The sequence below is a fragment of the Rhizophagus irregularis genome, chromosome 4 (assembly GCF_026210795.1).
Source record: "Rhizophagus irregularis chromosome 4, complete sequence".
Classification (NCBI taxonomy): domain Eukaryota; kingdom Fungi; phylum Glomeromycota; class Glomeromycetes; order Glomerales; family Glomeraceae; genus Rhizophagus; species Rhizophagus irregularis.
The window spans coordinates 5,716,413-5,734,181 of record NC_089432.1 but is presented as its reverse complement, the minus strand read 5'-3'; the positions used below and the strand labels follow the sequence as shown (position 1 = coordinate 5,734,181).

The following is a 17,769-nucleotide window of genomic DNA, read 5'->3' as shown; positions in this document are numbered from 1 at the left end:
AACTTCATAATGGAAAAACTTCAAAATATTGTGAAATCTTTGCCACATATGTCTAAAGACATAGTGGACGACACAATTCATGAAAAAGTGTTATCATACTTATCAGAATACGCGTCGCAAGGTCCAAAAACAGTGGTCAAATTCATTGAATGGGACATCCTGGATATAATACGTGTGTGTAATTATCAAAATAAAGACTTCAATTATAATGTTTTTATTTCTTTTTAATAAATTAGTGAACTTCTATAGTCTTGCATCATGCGAGTGCACGAAGATTACAGGATTATGGCATTATCAATTCGTTTTCTTGCGCGTCTTTTGGCCAATGATGATAGGCATCATGCTCCATTGTTTTCTCAGCTACATACAAACTATATGGGTATACTTCATTTTATTTTAGACAATGTATTTAACGAAGAAGCTTTGATGCGTCTTTCATGTATTGAGGCTTTAGAACAAATAGTAATTTATAACCTTGGCGCTAAATGGTATTTCATTAAGAACTTTTCGTGCAATTTGTGTAATAGATTATTATTTAACAAATATACGAAATCAATTGAAGGTTTCTCGAATCAAATAAAAGCCATCAAATCGTAGCAAAATGTTTCGATGATTCTAGTACATATGTATGTAAATTTCATTATTTTATATTTGTATGTTAAAAATAAATAAATATAATTATTGATGGTTTGGACGTTTGATTAAAGGTAACAGTTACAGCGTCTAAGCTACTCTTAACTATAATCAACAATTGTTCATTATTCGCAAAACTCTCTTTAACTACGAATTGGAAAAATACTGAAACACAGGATGCCCTTATGGATTCTTTAATAACTTCACTTGATCTTTTCAATAAAATAAATCAATTTGCGTTTGATTCATCTGTTGATATAAGGCGTCGTTTGGAAGCTTTGCAGATAATTTGGGAATTAGTAAATTCACGGACAAACAATGCCATCGAATTTATAAAACAAGGGCATCTGGTAAATGAAGATTTTTTTTAAAATAAAACATTATGTATATTATGTCTTCATTTATGTTAAAGATATTATTGTTTCAATTGGTTTTAGTTGAACAGGTTGAATGTTTTGTTAACTGATCCAGATAGAAATATAAGAGCAAGAGCAAACGACATTTTGTGCATAGTGCTAGATTGGGTTCCTGATCCGATTTCTTTATTTAAGAGATCAGGATCTTTAGATACTAAAGACTCTGTCACAGAAAGTATGAAATTTTTCGAAACATGATGTTCCTTTTTAAATTTTTTATTCATGATCCTAATATTCTTTTATATTACATTGATTATATAGCTTTGAATTATATCATAAATGATTTCGTTTTCCCGTTGTGGAATACTGACTCTAGTTTTGAAATGATTACAATGGCAGTCAATGTACTTGAGTCTTCCATAAAATTAGTTGAACGCGTTTCTAAAGGAAAAATTATAATAGCATCAGTCTTTATGGATTTATTGATATTTTTGCTTGGTTTTGCAACAAATCAACAAAATATAGAAAATCCTGAAAAATTTGAATATCTTCGGCACAATTATGTGCATTTCGAAGTCATATTTGAGAATGGTACATTTGAAAAGGTACATTAAATTGTAATAATATATTATAGTAAAATAAAATATTCACGTGAGCATTCATTATTGTATACAGTTAAAGAAACTTTTCCAAACAAAACGAAATTTTGCTGGCCGGAAATTATTGATTCTCAACATATTGCATACAATTCGCGTTATTTCACAAAAAAATGCTGCTGCAGTTGCGGTAAAGTATCTAAAGTTTAATGCAATTTGTGAAACGATTGTATATTTATCAAATAAAAAAATTCTTCTTTTTTCTTTAGAACACATCATCAATATGCATGATACTAGATATTTTGTTTATGCCAGAGTTTAATACAGATCAGCGTATTATGAAAGAAGCACTTAGTATAATACCCGTTGTACTTTTCACTAAAATAGACTATAATAAAATAACCGATCAAGAAATCGTGAATAAGGTACCTGTAAATTAATTGATTCTCTAATCTACTTTAATATTTACCATGAAATTATATATAACTCTTTCGTTATCGTAATAGACATTACAAGCAATTCAATTTTTAGCTTTAGATTCAAAAATAGAATGTCGTGGGATGGTTTTATTACTTGAAACTATGGAAAAATTGCTTTGTGCAAACGTTATGGGAACATATATTTTATACAGTAAATATGCAAAGGAATGGGCTGACGTCCTAATATTTAGAGCTTGTGATTTGCGTTGGGATATTCGTGATTCAATTTTAGAATTTATAGGTGGATTATTTGATAAGGTTTGAAGTTTACACCCATAATGTTTTTTTTATATATATTGATATTACTTACCTTCAGTAATTTAGTCGTCAAATGTTGGTTCTGGGGTGAATTTTATTATAAAATTTGATTTACTTAATATTGTGTTTGCAAAGATTAATGACGAAGAACCATACGTTCGTGCTTCATGTTTGAAAGCAATTAAGGCAATTTTTTATTAATTTATTTGATGGTAACATATTTATGCTTTTTATGCTGATTTAATTGTTTAAAAATTTAAAACATAGACAATTATTAGAAACTCAAAAGGCTGGCAGTATATTGTATCTGGACAATTGCAAGAAGATATTGCACTAAAGCTACCTTTTATGATGAGAGATTCTGAAGCTTTCGTACGAAGAGCTGTGATGGAGTTAATGACATGTCTCATTGTTGAACGTGAATGCGGCACAATTTTGTTGGACGATCGTAATGCAGAAATTATGAAGTATGTATTATTTTGAAAAGGATTTTTTTTCTTTTTTTTTGGTTAAAACCTAATTTTTTTTAATAACTATTAGTCCAAATATAATGGATAAAATTATGGATGATCCAGATTTTTATGTTCGAATTAACGGCTGTCAATTTCTGGCATCTGTATGGGATCATTGTGAACAAGATCGATTAAATTACGGACAAAAGAAAACAAAACATAATAAAGATATAAGTGGCAATAGTTTACTGATAGGTCAAGATTCTTCTTGGTTTTATTGGCTGGATGGAGATAAATTACTTGTCGCTGCTGTACGTATAGTCAATGAAAATTAATTTATCTATTTACAAATTAGAATAAATTATTCAATTTGTTTTATATATTATTTAGGCAGAAGATTCGAGTCGATTAGTTCGTAGTGAAGTACTTGCAATACTTAAACGACTTAAACATTATCTTGAAAGGATAATCCCATATCGAGAATTACCAACAATTCGAGGACTACTACCGTCACCGTTTGCTACGATTATCAGTTGTTCTCAAATTCCACACAAACAATTAATTGACGAATCAACCTCATTGAAACAAAAGTATTATAATTTTTATCAAAACATTTGTATGATCGATTTTGAACGTCTTGAAGCAACTATAGATGTTGAACATTTATATAAAGAAGCTTTGGAGAACGTCACTACAAAAATGATGACTGAAACGGATATGATTGAAGATGAAAATGACGATTATGCTATGGATTGTTATTTTTAATTATACATTATAATACATGATTATCATTTTCATAATATTTAAAAGTTTAAAAAATAAAGAATACTTATCCGATGATAATAAATATTACGAATCTTTGGACCTTTTATCGAGCCATTACAATTTAAGCCAAAAAAAAAAACTTTTATATATCTGCCAAGCTGATTTGTCTTTTATACCAGTCGTTAAATGGTAAATCCAGTAGAAAAAAATAAAATTTATTTATTCAGTTTTCTTATTCCATTGACATGGATCTAAAGGACGTTCTTCAAATAAACTTTCAATTTCTTTTCTTAGATTTGAACAATAATCATCAACGGGTAAATCCTAAATGTTAAAAAAAAAATGTATCGAAAGGTTTCGAGTAGAAAAAGAAAATTTCGAACAGTTAATTCTTATAACTTACGTTAATATCATAACCAAAAGGATTCTCAATCTCACTGCCAATAGCATCAACACCGAAGAATGTGAATGTAGCTATAGCAGTTATAGGAACTGTATACCATCCTAATTTCTCATATAATTGCGGTGGTAATGCCAAGATATATAATGTTATCATTTGCTAATATACAAAAAAGAAATTATATGAGAATAAAAGAAAAAAGAAATTTCAAATATTAAAAAAAGTATATATAACTTACTTTTAAATGAACAGAATAAGCGAGAGGAATTGGTGTGGTAAAAATTCTTTCAAACCCAGTGTATATTTCGGTCATAGAATGAATTAAAGAATTAATAGTATTAAAAGTGCTAGAATCCAATTTATCCTGTTTTTTAAACATGTTTATATAATTATATATCATATGAGTAATATCAATAGGTATATTACGAGTTTCGTAATATTTTTTTATATTATCGCTTATATTCATATTCCTTTTCTCGCTTATAACAGCTTCAGAAGAATGAGAATTTTGTGATTCATGTTCTTCTAAAACATATTCATGTTTTTCTTCGAATTTTCTATAGGCATAAGGTATTAAATTTTTTAAATCTAAATACCCCACTCCGTTTTCCTCACGAAGTCTATGTTTAATAGCTATAGCAAGCGCAATAAATAATCGAATTGCTTGTTTTATTTCTTCATTATCATTTGCTTCTCCTTCACCGTCATTATCATCTTTAGCTACACTAAACCAAAGTATTCTAGTAGCATTCCTAATATTAGCCACTAAACCACTCCATAATTTTCTTCCTTCCCAAAATCTATCATAACTACTATTAGTTCTCAAACCAATCATACCAGCAGTTACGATGGTTAATATAGGTATAAGTGAATTACTAAATACTGGTGCAAACCCATGTCCCGCGAATATAACATACCACAACGAGTATGCTGAAAATGCTATGACTTGTACAAGTACGTTTAGCAATACTGTACCTTTGTAATGCAGAATAAAAGTTTCATATGAAAATACATCTATAAACTGAGAGAATATATCTTTTTTACGCATGGAAGCGGTTGCTGGTGTGCTCTTGGAAAGCATTTTTAAAGAAACGAGAAAGTAACTAGAATAAAAATCAACTAAATCAATTGAACTTCTTTCAGTTTTTATCGTATTACAAAGACGCCAAAATAAATATAGCGTAAAAAAATCCTGCTGTTAAAACCGCGCTTTAACATTTTTGGCTTTACATTCTTATAACTCAGACATCGCACAGACCAACTTTATCACAATTTTAAAGTTACAAAGAATTGATTTTATTTACTTTTTAATATAAACTGTATATTAACATCAAAATCAATAACGCGATCAAATGTGATATCAGCAAATTAGTAACATAGCTAAGTTCAAATTTATTTCCATAAACCGTGAAGTGGTTCAGAGGGCAAGACAACTCTTTCTAAATTTAACTCTTTAAAGATAACATCTTCAGCTGTTAAAGGTGTGATTTTTTTAGTTTCAAAATCTGATAATTCTTCAAGTTCTTCACCGGCTTCTCCCAATTCTTCCGCAATTTCGTCTTTTGCACCAATAAGCAATAATTCGGCTCCATCGTAATCCATAAATTCAGTGGTAGATAAAGAAAGGAATCGCCGACCAGCAAATTTTTCTTTAAGATGAGCTGGATAAGTCACTTTTTCGTATTCTGGAAGTCCTGTTTTTGGTGGACTTGTAGTTTCAGGATTCTTTAAAGATATTTATAAAATATTAGATTCACCTTGACAATTATATATTTAAATAAAAATAAACAATGAGATTTATTACCTTTACACTAATTACATAGCTTCCTTCACGTTTAATGTTAAAATCATCTTGAACCTCAGTTGGTTCCTCGGGAAATTCCAAAACATACGCTAAATGTGTATGTCCTTTGTGTTCAACGATGTTATACACACCCTTTCCCAATAATCTGCACGAACCAAGTGATCTCTCGCCTCGAGTTTTAGTTTGGTATTTTCTCCCGCTCACGAATTCTTTTATTTCATCTAAATCAGTAAAAGCTTTATCCTAAAGTAAAAAAAAAAGTTATTATAATTGTTTAAATAATAATATTTATAAATTTAATATTCTGTATAATACTTACCACATAGGCCCAAGATCTTACATGAAACTTAATTTCAGGAAGTTTTTTCTTGCCAATCGTAATTATACGAATTTTACCAGGAATAGGCTTGTCAGATTCAGGTTTTTTATCATCATTGGCTTGTTGAAAACAGCTAAGCACGGGTTCTTCGGATACCGACGGTCTCACCATATATGGTATAAGTACTATATAACTTCTTTGAACATCATCAGAGTTATGTACCTCTTCGGTACCAACCTAAAAAAAAAGAGTTAAATATCACATGAATACTAAGTTCACGTGATTTAAAGTATCTTGCTCTTTTTACCTTTGGTCTATAAAAGAAACAAATGTGACCCTTCTCAACAGTATTCTGAGCCATATTCTTCTCTAATTCCTTTCTCAATTCGGTCTGGACTTTATTAACTTCTTTGTCAATGGCCTGTTCGCTTTTACCGTTATGTTTATCATACTCATCAATTAACATTTGATCATGTTCACTGGGTGGCTCATTTCCATTAGTACCGTTGTCTTCACGAATATCTTGAGCAACAGGTTGTTTCTTACGACGCTTATTTTCAGGAGCTTCATTAACTTTTTTATCATCGGATACATTTTGTTCAGTTTCTACATCACCTTTACCCTTATCTGTTTCCTTATGATGTTCTTCTTTAGCATCGGATTTACGTTTTCTACCACTACCGGCGTCCTCGGCAATTTTGGCTGAAGCAATTGTTGAGGCTTTTCTTTTTTGTTGTGGCATAGTGACAATGTATTAAGTTTCGGTATATATATATTAATATATTAAAAAAAAAAAAGAAAAGGAAAAAAAAGGGGAAAATGAAATGAGAAAAAGTTGGAAATCTAGACGAATTCAGTGTGAATTTATACGTTTTCAAATATTTCAAGTAAAGTGATATCATTGTGATGGATATATTTATATAACCCATTATTCTTTTGTAAACAGCTGATCAAAAAGAAAACGTTAATTCAAAATATAGTGTTCATTTACTAAAACTAAATTAGAATAATGAGGTCCCGGGGTGTTTTTCCCATCTTCGGAAAAAAAGCAAAAGAAAACACATTTTTTTATTTTGCCATATGGAGTAAAATGATGATTCTCACCGAAATTTATTTTAACTAACAATATATAAATAAAAAAAAAGGCATGTCTTTTTTTTTATGCAATAAATATAAAATAAAGTTTATAGAATAATCAATATATAAAAAAATCAATAAAAGTTTATTTGTTTGATGTAATACGTGGGAATATTTGTATTTATTGATCAATTGAAAATCTGGATCGGGATTCAATTAGCGTGGGTCCTGATCCAATGTCGCTCTGATTTCTTATATATATGTATGATACATTAAACTGATAAGAAGAGATGATCTCAATCTTAACAGTTAGTTTTTATGCATTTATGCGGCATTTAGGATAATCAATTATGCAAATGTCGAATTATTCAGCAATAAAAATAAAAAAAAAATATTATAAATTTTATAAAAAAAGGAAAATTTCTTTATAAAAATTATTTGATAAGTATAGAGATATTTTTAGTGCTTTGAAAGTGTTTAATAAAAATAAAATAAAAGAAAAATTTAATAAATAAATAAATAAATAAAAATAATTAAAGATTTACCATGTGATTGATTGCATAAAAAACATTTGAGTGCAGAAAAAATGTTTAAATATTTACAAAAAAATTCCCAGGAACAGGAAGCACAATTCGTTATATTACACAAGTATTACACTGATTTTCTGCCAAAATAGGACAGCCCGCCTAAAATAATTTAGGACTACTATCAGTCGGAGGAATATTTTGAGTTATTTCATACTCTTTTAAAAAGATTAAGTATATTTGTAAGTAAATGGGTTTTAAAAAGAATATATAATATATATAATAAAAGGTAAATTTTATTAAAATTTTTTTATTAAAAAATATATTGCATATATAATATAATATTAAAAATTTTCTTATTCTTTTCATATAGCAAAAAAGTAAAGTATTATTTTTTTTTACTGGAAGCAGTAACTTTTTATAGAAATTAATTTTATGTATACATAAAACATTCCTTTTGAAAGTATGAAATATTATCATTATATTAAATTTTTATTAAAGTTTTGTTAAAGACCATATGGCTTTTACTAAGTAATAAGTAATGCAAATCTATATATAGGAAAGATCAAGTTAGAGAATTTTTTTTCAAAATTGAGATTTTTATTGCATTATACTTTTTGATATGAAAAAATGTATTTGTAACAGCCTGTTACATATCTTATTTGTAACATCCTTTTTTATTTTTTTTTAATAATAAATTTAATATGTGTTTCACAAATAAAATTTTTATATGCAAAATTTAATTGGAAAACTTTTACTTAATGTATTTAAGACAGTTTCATAGACAAAATTTTAAGTTATAAGCAGTTTCTTGAAATTTTTTAAAAAATTCTTTTGTCTTAGTTACAATTTATCCTTTTGATATAACTAAATTAAAATACAATTTTTAAATTTTAACCAAAAAATTCTTTTACTTTGATTTTTCTAGATCAACTTCCATATGTATATAAATTTTCTATATATTTTAAATATTATATAATAATAAATTATCTATTTATTACATATAAAAAAAAATTTAATTAAAATTTAACTAAATAATAATATTTTAATTTTTAACTTTAAACTCATATAAATATATTTATAAGAAAAAAAATATAATTATATTTAAAATAATTATAAAAAAATTAATTATATATATTAAATCTTTTTTTAAAAAAAATATACTTTTATTAAAAATAAAATTTTATAATTATCAAATTAAATTTGATTAAATTTTTTTTAAAAACTTATTTATATAGAATATTATTGAAGTAAAATTTACAGACCCTGGCGAAAAGAATGGCGGTCAGTTTTTTTGATATCATAAATGCAATTTATAGTAAAATGTGAATTTTTTTTTTATTTTCTGAAAGAGAAACAGAAAATACATATATTTCATTATTTAACTAATATTTGATATGATCATCTTCCGTGTCAATAAATGCTTCAATTTATTATTGTGTACTATTCGCACTCTTAACTAGCGTTCTTTTATTATGATATTTTAATATTTTCTTAACTTTCTTGCCATCCAGAGGTCAGATTGAGACAAAATTACCACCATTGGATTCCTCTTGACTATGTGGTTCGAATGGTGGTCTTAAAATTCCAGTGTGGCATCTGTGTAATGTGCTAGTTTAAGTATAATAGTGAGTATGATGAATTTTTATGTTGCATAAAGATAATCATTTTTCATAAGCAATATAAAAACTCAATAATATAATAAAAGAGCATTATTTAAATTTCGTAATTGCAAGGAATCTAATAATTGTAATTTTGTTTCAATACAAGCTTTGGTTGATGAGAAAATGAAGTTTAAACTTTTTATTTCAAACTTTCATATCAAATTAAATTTTAATGTAAAAATTATCGGTAGTATTTCTCTGTGGTAATGTAATATAACAAAATGCAATTGTAATATTTGGCAGTTAAAAGTAAGTAGTTTTTTTTTAAAAAAAATGGAATTTATTATTATGTAGGATTTTGTGCATTTTAAAAAAATTCATGGCAAATTATTATTCTCTGATTTCTATTAAATTTATAATTTCTTTGTTTTTTAGAAGGTAAAATAGGCGTAAAAACAATAATAAAATTTCCATTTTTTTTATTGCTTTTTAAAATAGTATTCTAAAAATCCCATTGGGTATTATAAGTTTTAATTTAAATAGGAAAATTCCGATCTCATATCCAAAATAACAAATGATATTCGCACCACCATTCTTTTCGCCGGGGACTGTATATAGTCATATAAATTATTAGTAAATTATTTATTATTTTCAAAAAAATACAGTCAACTTTTCCTATAATAAATATTATAATTTTATAATGAAGAATCTGAAAATTTTAATTGATTAGTTTATTATATTAAGAGTATTTTAACAAATTCTATTAACTTTATATAATTATATCATATAATTTATTATATCAAATTTTGTTATAGAAAAAGTTGACTGTATTTTACCTAATCTATATGTAAACTTAATCAATAATAATAATAAAAATTATTTTACTCTTTAATTTTAAATATTAATCTGCAAAATGTATATAATAAACTTAATACAATAGATTTTTCTATAATATGTATTTTGCAAATTACCAAATATATATTAATTTAATTTTTTTTCTTTTTATTATTATTTTTATTTATTATTTTTTTTTTATTCATTTATTTTAGATGCGATCTTGTCTTAATATAACTACGCTTACTTACATACATAAACTTAAAATAAGATTACAAATATATATAAAAACTAGACATTATGAAACAAAACTACTTTTCTATAGAAAAAGTTGACCTGTTACCTAAATGATCATATTACTATTAAAACTGATGATACAACCCAAATTCTCAGGTAACTGTCAAAATCTGCCTAAAAATTTACCCAGTGACCACCCCAATGGAATGCTAAATCATTCCATTTATTCCAATTAGTCTCATCATTAAAGTTTACTACATAAACGTTATTATTCTCACATTTCTTATACTTCAACTTCATTTTTTTCATTTTACTATTAATATTACATCTTTTCTTTTTTTTCACTTGTAACTCATTCCTATATTCCCAAATCAATATCTTAAAATCTAAAATTATTTTACTAATTATTAGTTTTAACATTTTTTTCAGCACCTTTGTATCTGTTATTATATTTATTAATTTCAATAAATCAACCAATTGATGACTCACTTGATTTTTTAATAAAAATGTAAAATCATATAAACTATTAAGATCTCATATATCTAATGCTTCAACTTTACCTTCAATTTGATGTCTATCTAAATCTTTTTTTGAAATTTCAAAAATTATATTCACTAAAAATAATTTAAATCCTTTAATTATATACTGCACGACTTCTTGAATTTTATCACATCTCCATAAATGTTCAATCGTTTCTTCTTTTATACCACAAAAATTACATTTTCAACTTTCATCATAAATGTTCAGTTTCATTTTTTAAGATTTACACATGTTGGTAATTCATTACAACAGATTTTGATTCTAAATGATTGTAAAAAATGGTTCTCAAATAATGTATTATGTTGATCTATACAATTTAATTTTAAGGATATTTTCCAATCTATTAATTCCAATAATTCTGGTTGCTTATATATTTCATTTCTATTTAACCCTAAGAACTCATCTATAAACTGAGCATCCTTAATTCCTTTTATCATTAATATAGAATTACGTTCTACCAGCATATCCTGCCAACAAATTGTACTATTATATAATAATAGAGTATCTTCTATTATCAGAATTTCTTTTTTCATACCTAATTTTGCTAATTTGTTTACTTTTTTATTATTTTCATTATTACCATGCGCTTTAATCTTAACTAATTTTATGTTAAAATGGTAAATTCTGATCATCTTAAACAACTACAACCATAAAATCTTATAATTAACTTTTAATTTTTCAATCTCTGAAACTGACATTGTGTACAAGTTATCAAATATCACAGGTTGAAAAGTGAAAAATCAGGCATCAATCAGTCACCAATCGGTCACCAATCAGATACCTGATTGGTGACTGATTGGTGACTGATTGATGCCTAATTTTTCACTTTTCAACCTGTGTATAGTAATAACCCATTGAGAATTAGTGTAAATCATAACATTTGCTGCTTTAGAACATACTATTAAACCAAAAGCTATCACAATTAACTCTGTTTTATTGGATAATGGATTATCTTCAATCCTACAATTAAATTCTATATTAAGTGGTGAATCAATTAAAAAGACACTGCCCATTTTAATATCTGAAGTTGATAAATTTTTCATGGCTCCATTTGTATAAATTTTAATATCAATTTCTTGTTCTATTTGTTTAGTTACAGTCAACTCTCTTTATAGTCACACATTTAGGACAATCCATATTTGGTGATTATAAAGAAATGTGATTATATAAAAAATTTCTTATATTTGTATATCATAATTCTGGCCAAAAATTAACATAATTTTAGTTAGAATTATACTTAAAACTTTATTATATCATAACTTTGCCAATATCAATCATAGAGAGATGATCTTACCGCCATTCGATTCATCTTGATGAGACGGTTCTAATGGTATAAAATATGTCAAAATCCAATTACTAGATTAATTTCTGAAATTAAAAAAATATTAATGGTTTTTGTATAATAACTCTGTCAATATTGATCCTAGAAAGACGATCTTACTACCATTCGATTTGTCTTGATGAAATGAATCTAATGATCGAAATCCAATCACTAGATCAATTTCTGAAATTAAAAAATATTAAATGGTTTTTAAGTAATACTCCGTCAATATTGATCACAGGGAGATGAGCTTACCACCATTCGATTCATCTCGATAAGGCGATTCCAACGAGCTATAAATCGTCCTTTTACAATCACTAGGTACTGAGAAATCTAGCAAAATGTTAAATGGCGCAGTAAACGTAAATCAAGAAATATTATAATGCCGATGTTCAACATTTTGTTGAATAACTCGTCAGCCAGTGATCGGAAAAAGATAAAACGGATGATTAAAAAAAGGATAAAACTAACTCTCTCCCGTTCTGCTCACTTGACAATATTTACGAAAAAAATAAAAAATTTTTTTGAAGTTTTTTATTACTTTTTCTTTATATTTTCTTTATTTTAGATAGCTACGACACTCTACAAAATGACTACAGATAAAAAAAAGAAAAATAACATATCTAACAATGATACTACTTCTAAACGTCCTGCCTCTAGCTCTCCAACTGGCAACGTTTCTGGTCAAGGTTCTTCTATGTCTGGCCCTTCGAGCACTCCACCTTTGACCACCTCTACTAATAAACGTACCAGAGTCAGTGCTGACGACTCTGTCATGGATGTTGATAAACCTCTCACGCCTCCTGGCCCTGTTGAAACAACTTCTGCTGAGATACCTTCTCAACCTAATACCTCCTCTCTTGACGCTTCTCAACACGCACCTACTAATAACAACGATAAAGGCAAAAGCCCAGAAATTACTCCCGTACACAGGTCGAAAAGTGAAAAATCAGGCATCAATCAGTCACCAATCGGTCACCAATCAGGTACCTGATTGGTGACCGATTGATACCTGATGGCATTTTTGCCAAATACGTCACCAATCAGGCAGTTTGCTAACTTTTGATCCAGTGATCAGAAAAAGATGAAATATAGCTCATTGGAATCGTCTCAACAAGACGAATCTAATGGTAGTAAAATCGCATTTCTAGGATTAATACTTGATGAAAAATTAAGTAAAATATAAAAATAAAAATGTATCATTTATATTTTATTTGATTTTTTATTAACTATTAATCCTAGAGATGCGATTTTACTACCATTAGATTCGTCTTGTTGACGATTCCAATGAGCTATATTTCATCTTTTTCTGATCACTGGATCAAAAGCAGCAAACTGCCTGATTGCGACGGTATTTGGCGAAAATGCCAATCGAAGACCAATCGATTACCAATCAGTCACCAATCAGCTACCTGATTGGCGACTGATTGGTGCCTGATTTTTCACTTTTCGACCTGTGGTAGTTTCTTTCCCTAAACGTGCTGCCTCCCTGGACGCGTCCCAAGCTGCAGTACAATCCCAACCTACACTTTTTTACGCCTCGGCCGCTCCTAATGACATTGAAGGCTTTTGGACTCACTTCGCTTCGAACTGCGACACGTGCAACGCGGTTGATTGACAACTTTCCTTGTTCTCCTCTTATGGTAGTCGTGCCACGTGTAGTAGATCCAACGATTTGAAGAGGATCATCGTCCATTTCTGAAAGAAGGAAGATCTTGACAAAGCCACAGCTTCCCCTATGGATTCTTTGTTCAGCTTGCATTTTCATGTATATGACCCCAGGCTATTAAGGCAGATGAACACGCGCGTACCCTGGTGGTTACAGATATCCCCCTTTTTATAACTGACGCACTTTTGCGTAATACCTTCTCTCGTTATGGCAATATTACTCGCTGCCATACCTGTTTATCTAAACTTTATCGTACTGCATACATTACCTTTGAATCTCCTGGTGCATTACATAACCTTGACTCTACCTGGGACGTCCTTTGTGGTGAACATTGCTTACGCATCTGCTCCGCTACTTTCTCACCTGACCAATGCGCTGAAAGACGTGCTTACATTGCTTTACTTGCTGGTCTTCCGCATGGTACTATAGCGGTCGATCTTGCTGAAATTGCTGATGAAATTTCCGCTAAATCTATCAATGTTCCCTTCTTTATGAATTCTTATAATCCCAAACCTTACGCCTATTGCCATTTTGCCTCTGAAACGGCTATGGAAAATGCTAAATCCATTTCATGTGCCCTTAAGAAAGTTGGCCTTACCTGGCATTCTTCAGATAAAGTCACTTCTCTCTGTCATCGATGTGGTCACCCTAATTGTAACCCTGATCGATGTGGTTCTTCATCTAGACTTAATCGCCCTTCTCGCCCTTGGCAATCTAATGATAAATTACGTGCTTTATATAATAAACATTTACCTCCTTCTCACCCTGCTAAACGACATAATCGTTTTGCCCGCCCTGATAATAATAATGATGGACATCGCCATACTAGTGTCTCTCGCCATCGTTCTAATTCCAGACCTAATAATCAACAGCAATCTCGTTTTCGCTCTCAACGTCGATCATGGAATCGCGACAATCTCAATAATAACAATAACAATCAACGTCATCGTATTCCTGATGCAAATGAACTTGATCACTATGCTGATGGCATGGATGTTACATATCCTGCCCCTCCTACCGTGCTTACCGATTGGAAATCTATTGGTGCAGCTCTTGAAAAAGTAGTTGAAGAATTAGCCCTCCTTACCACACAATTTGCTACCATGAACAGCCACATCACCAAATTGGAATCTGTTATGGCTGCTCGTGCTCCTGTTCCAGGACCTTTTGTCACAAAACCACCCTCCTACATCCCTTCCTCTATGCAAGGATGGGATGATTCAGTGAATCCTACTAACAGTAATATTCTTGTTGATATCAATTCTCCTCCTCTACAATCAACATATGGATCTACTCCGATTCCTCAATTTGCTTCTATTCCACCTTCCAACGTCGCTTCTTCCTCTCCTATTGATATGGAACAGCGTCTCTCCTCTTTTTCTGATACTGTTGCCTCTTTGGCTGGCTCGATTAAAGAAGGAATCCAACAAAACAACCTCATCTTAGCTCGCCAAAACGGCCAAGCTAATCATTAATTATTCTCTTTCTTTCCCCTTTTTTATTACCGTTTTATCAGTGTATAATAATGATGGACAATAAGAAACATAATTTTTCTCCCCACCCTTCTCCCCTTATTAAATTTGGTCAAATTAATGTTAATGGTTTATGTTCCCCAGTTAGACAACAACATTTGCTTAATTTTTTTCTCCACTCTTCTTTCGGTACTTTATCTGTTAATGATACTCGCCTTTCCCCTTCGAATGCTAAATTTATTTTTAAAAATGAACACTCCCAACATCACTTCAGGTCCTATTGGGCCTGTTCATCTTCCTCTTGTCCTCATGATGGTGTTGGTATTTTGCTACGTAATCCTCTTCATAAGCATGTTCAAATAATTGACCCTTGGAAAGGTCAACTTCTTAAATTAGATTTGTTTTTTCATCAAACTAAAATTTCTATTATTTCTATATATTATCCTCCTTCTGGTTCTATTCATCAATCTATTTGTAATGATCGTATTGCTAAACTCCTTTCTTGGCTGGATTATGCCAGAACTAATAATTATTTTGTAATTATTCTTGGCGACTTTAATATTGATGAAGTCGCTCATTCCCATTATTCATCTAATCACTTTAAGCTTCTTCGCTTGCTTTCTTCTCAGTTTTTTACCGATCATCAAGTTCACTCCTCTACAGATGGTCCCGATCCCACCTTTTTTCATGATAATGGATCTTCTAGACTGGATTATATCTGGTCTTCACCTGGTTTTCCTGCCCCTGGTCTTTTTTCGCAAGTGATTACTTGCCCCAATCTCCTTGATCGTCCTTTTACAGATCACAAAGTTCTCACAACTGTTTTTGACTTCAGTTCTTGCCTGGCTATCTTGGCTAAATTTCGTCTTAAACAAAAAAAGGAAATGCGTACTATTTTCTCTTATGCTTCCACTTCAGTTAAACAATGGAATAATTTTACCACTGAAGTTGATGATTCTCTTGAAGTATATTTAGACAAACAATATCATCCTAATATTGATTTCTCCTCTCTTTCTCTTGATCGTATGTGGCATGTATTGAAAGCTGCCATACTTAGTGCTGCAATTGAAACATTACCCTTTCAAAAAGTCTCCAATATGCACCGACATTCGTACTCTTCTGAATTAACTAAACTTATTGCCATTAACAAGTTTTTAGATTGATTTTTATATCGCCTTACGACTCGTCGTCCTAATCAGCCTACTCAACTTTCACAAATGACTGCTGCTTTACCCTCCTATCTAGAGAATCTTGCATCCTTGCTTCCTGATTATTCAGTTCCTACTTATTCTATAACTCCTGTATCTGGATTTGAATCGTTTTTACGATCACAAAAGAATTTAGTTTCTGCCTTTTTATCTACTAAATTCGCCAAACATCTTACGAACTCTGTAGAATACTACACCGCATTACGTGACGAACACTTTTCGACCTCACTTGGCACCTTTATAGACTCTGCCTTATCAGTTGAAAAACGTTCAATTGTTCTTGACCGCGTCTTGGTCATCCTGGACTCTACTCCTACTTTGTTAACGGATCCTTCGGATATCAAGCAAGCTGCTATAACTCATTTCCAATCAATTGTTTCTTCTCCGTTGGTCCATTACTCTTCTATCGCTTCATTTCCTATTCGTTGGCAACGAGCTTACATCCCTCTTTCTGATGTGTCTGCCTCCTTATATGACCCTGTTCTTGCTCCTATTTCCCTACAAGAATGGTCTGACGTAATTTCCTCTATGCCAAATAACAAAGCTTCCGGCCCTTCAAAAATTTCTTACGAGATGATAAAACATCTGTCCGGTGAAGCCTTGGATTTCTCTCTTCTACTTGCCAATACCTGCCTCTCTCGCGGTGATATTCCTGCTGACTGGCGTGAAGCTGGTTTATCCTATTCCTAAACCTCACGATTTTGATGCTCAACTTAAGAACACTCGACCTATTACTCTTCTGGAAACAGTTCGAAAATGTGTAGTTAAGGTCGTCACAAACCGTCTCTCCAACATCCTTGCTGATAATAAAATTCTCCAAGGAGGTAACTTTGCTGGTTTACCTGGTGGCTCTACTGATGTCCCTATCAAAATGCTTGATGCGATTATCCATCAACAAAAACATGACTCTACTGATGATCAGGAACTATGGATCGTTTCTCAAGATATCTTTAAAGCTTTTGATTCTATGGATTTAAATATGCTTAAATTAGCTTTAGATAGATTACATATCCCTGCACTTTTAGTGCGATTTATTTTGAATCTTTTTACATGACGAAATAATAAGATAATTACTTGTCATGGCGATACAGCTGCTTATCAAGTACGTATTGGTATCGATCAAGAAGAAATTATTTCCCCTCTTCTTTAGGTTATTTATTTGGATCCCTTACTTACTATTTTGAATCATGAAGCACGAGATCCTTTTATTCTAAAATCTTC

The 17,769-nt window shown here is 30.1% G+C and overlaps 3 protein-coding genes across 3 annotated transcripts; 1 reads left to right on the top strand and 2 right to left on the bottom strand.

The window, feature by feature from the left end:
• Positions 1-9: 9 nt before the first annotated feature.
• Positions 10-3,608, top strand: OCT59_024523 (uncharacterized protein; the record flags this gene model as incomplete). Its single annotated transcript, XM_066135488.1, has 13 exons — positions 10-174; positions 250-488; positions 563-626; positions 708-983; positions 1,071-1,224; positions 1,311-1,594; positions 1,665-1,775; positions 1,855-2,010; positions 2,092-2,322; positions 2,389-2,508; positions 2,590-2,789; positions 2,863-3,085; positions 3,165-3,608. The coding sequence occupies 13 exons, from the start codon at positions 10-12 to the stop codon at positions 3,537-3,539; spliced, it is 2,598 nt and encodes an 865-aa protein (XP_065991502.1). The 3' UTR covers positions 3,540-3,608.
• OCT59_024522 (uncharacterized protein) lies at positions 3,403-5,043 on the bottom strand. The gene is made up of 3 exons (XM_025309208.2): positions 4,178-5,043; positions 3,943-4,098; positions 3,403-3,863 (listed from the first exon to the last, which is right to left on the bottom strand). Exons 1-3 carry the CDS (start codon positions 5,018-5,020, stop codon positions 3,759-3,761), a joined length of 1,104 nt encoding a protein of 367 aa, XP_025181190.2. The 5' UTR covers positions 5,021-5,043; the 3' UTR covers positions 3,403-3,758.
• Positions 5,044-5,205: 162 nt separating this feature from the next.
• OCT59_024521 (uncharacterized protein) lies at positions 5,206-6,847 on the bottom strand. Its single transcript, XM_025316190.2, has 4 exons — positions 6,370-6,847; positions 6,063-6,299; positions 5,744-5,986; positions 5,206-5,664 (listed from the first exon to the last, which is right to left on the bottom strand). The coding sequence occupies exons 1-4, from the start codon at positions 6,802-6,804 to the stop codon at positions 5,332-5,334; spliced, it is 1,248 nt and encodes a 415-aa protein (XP_025181189.1). The 5' UTR covers positions 6,805-6,847; the 3' UTR covers positions 5,206-5,331.
• Positions 6,848-17,769: the final 10,922 nt, after the last annotated feature.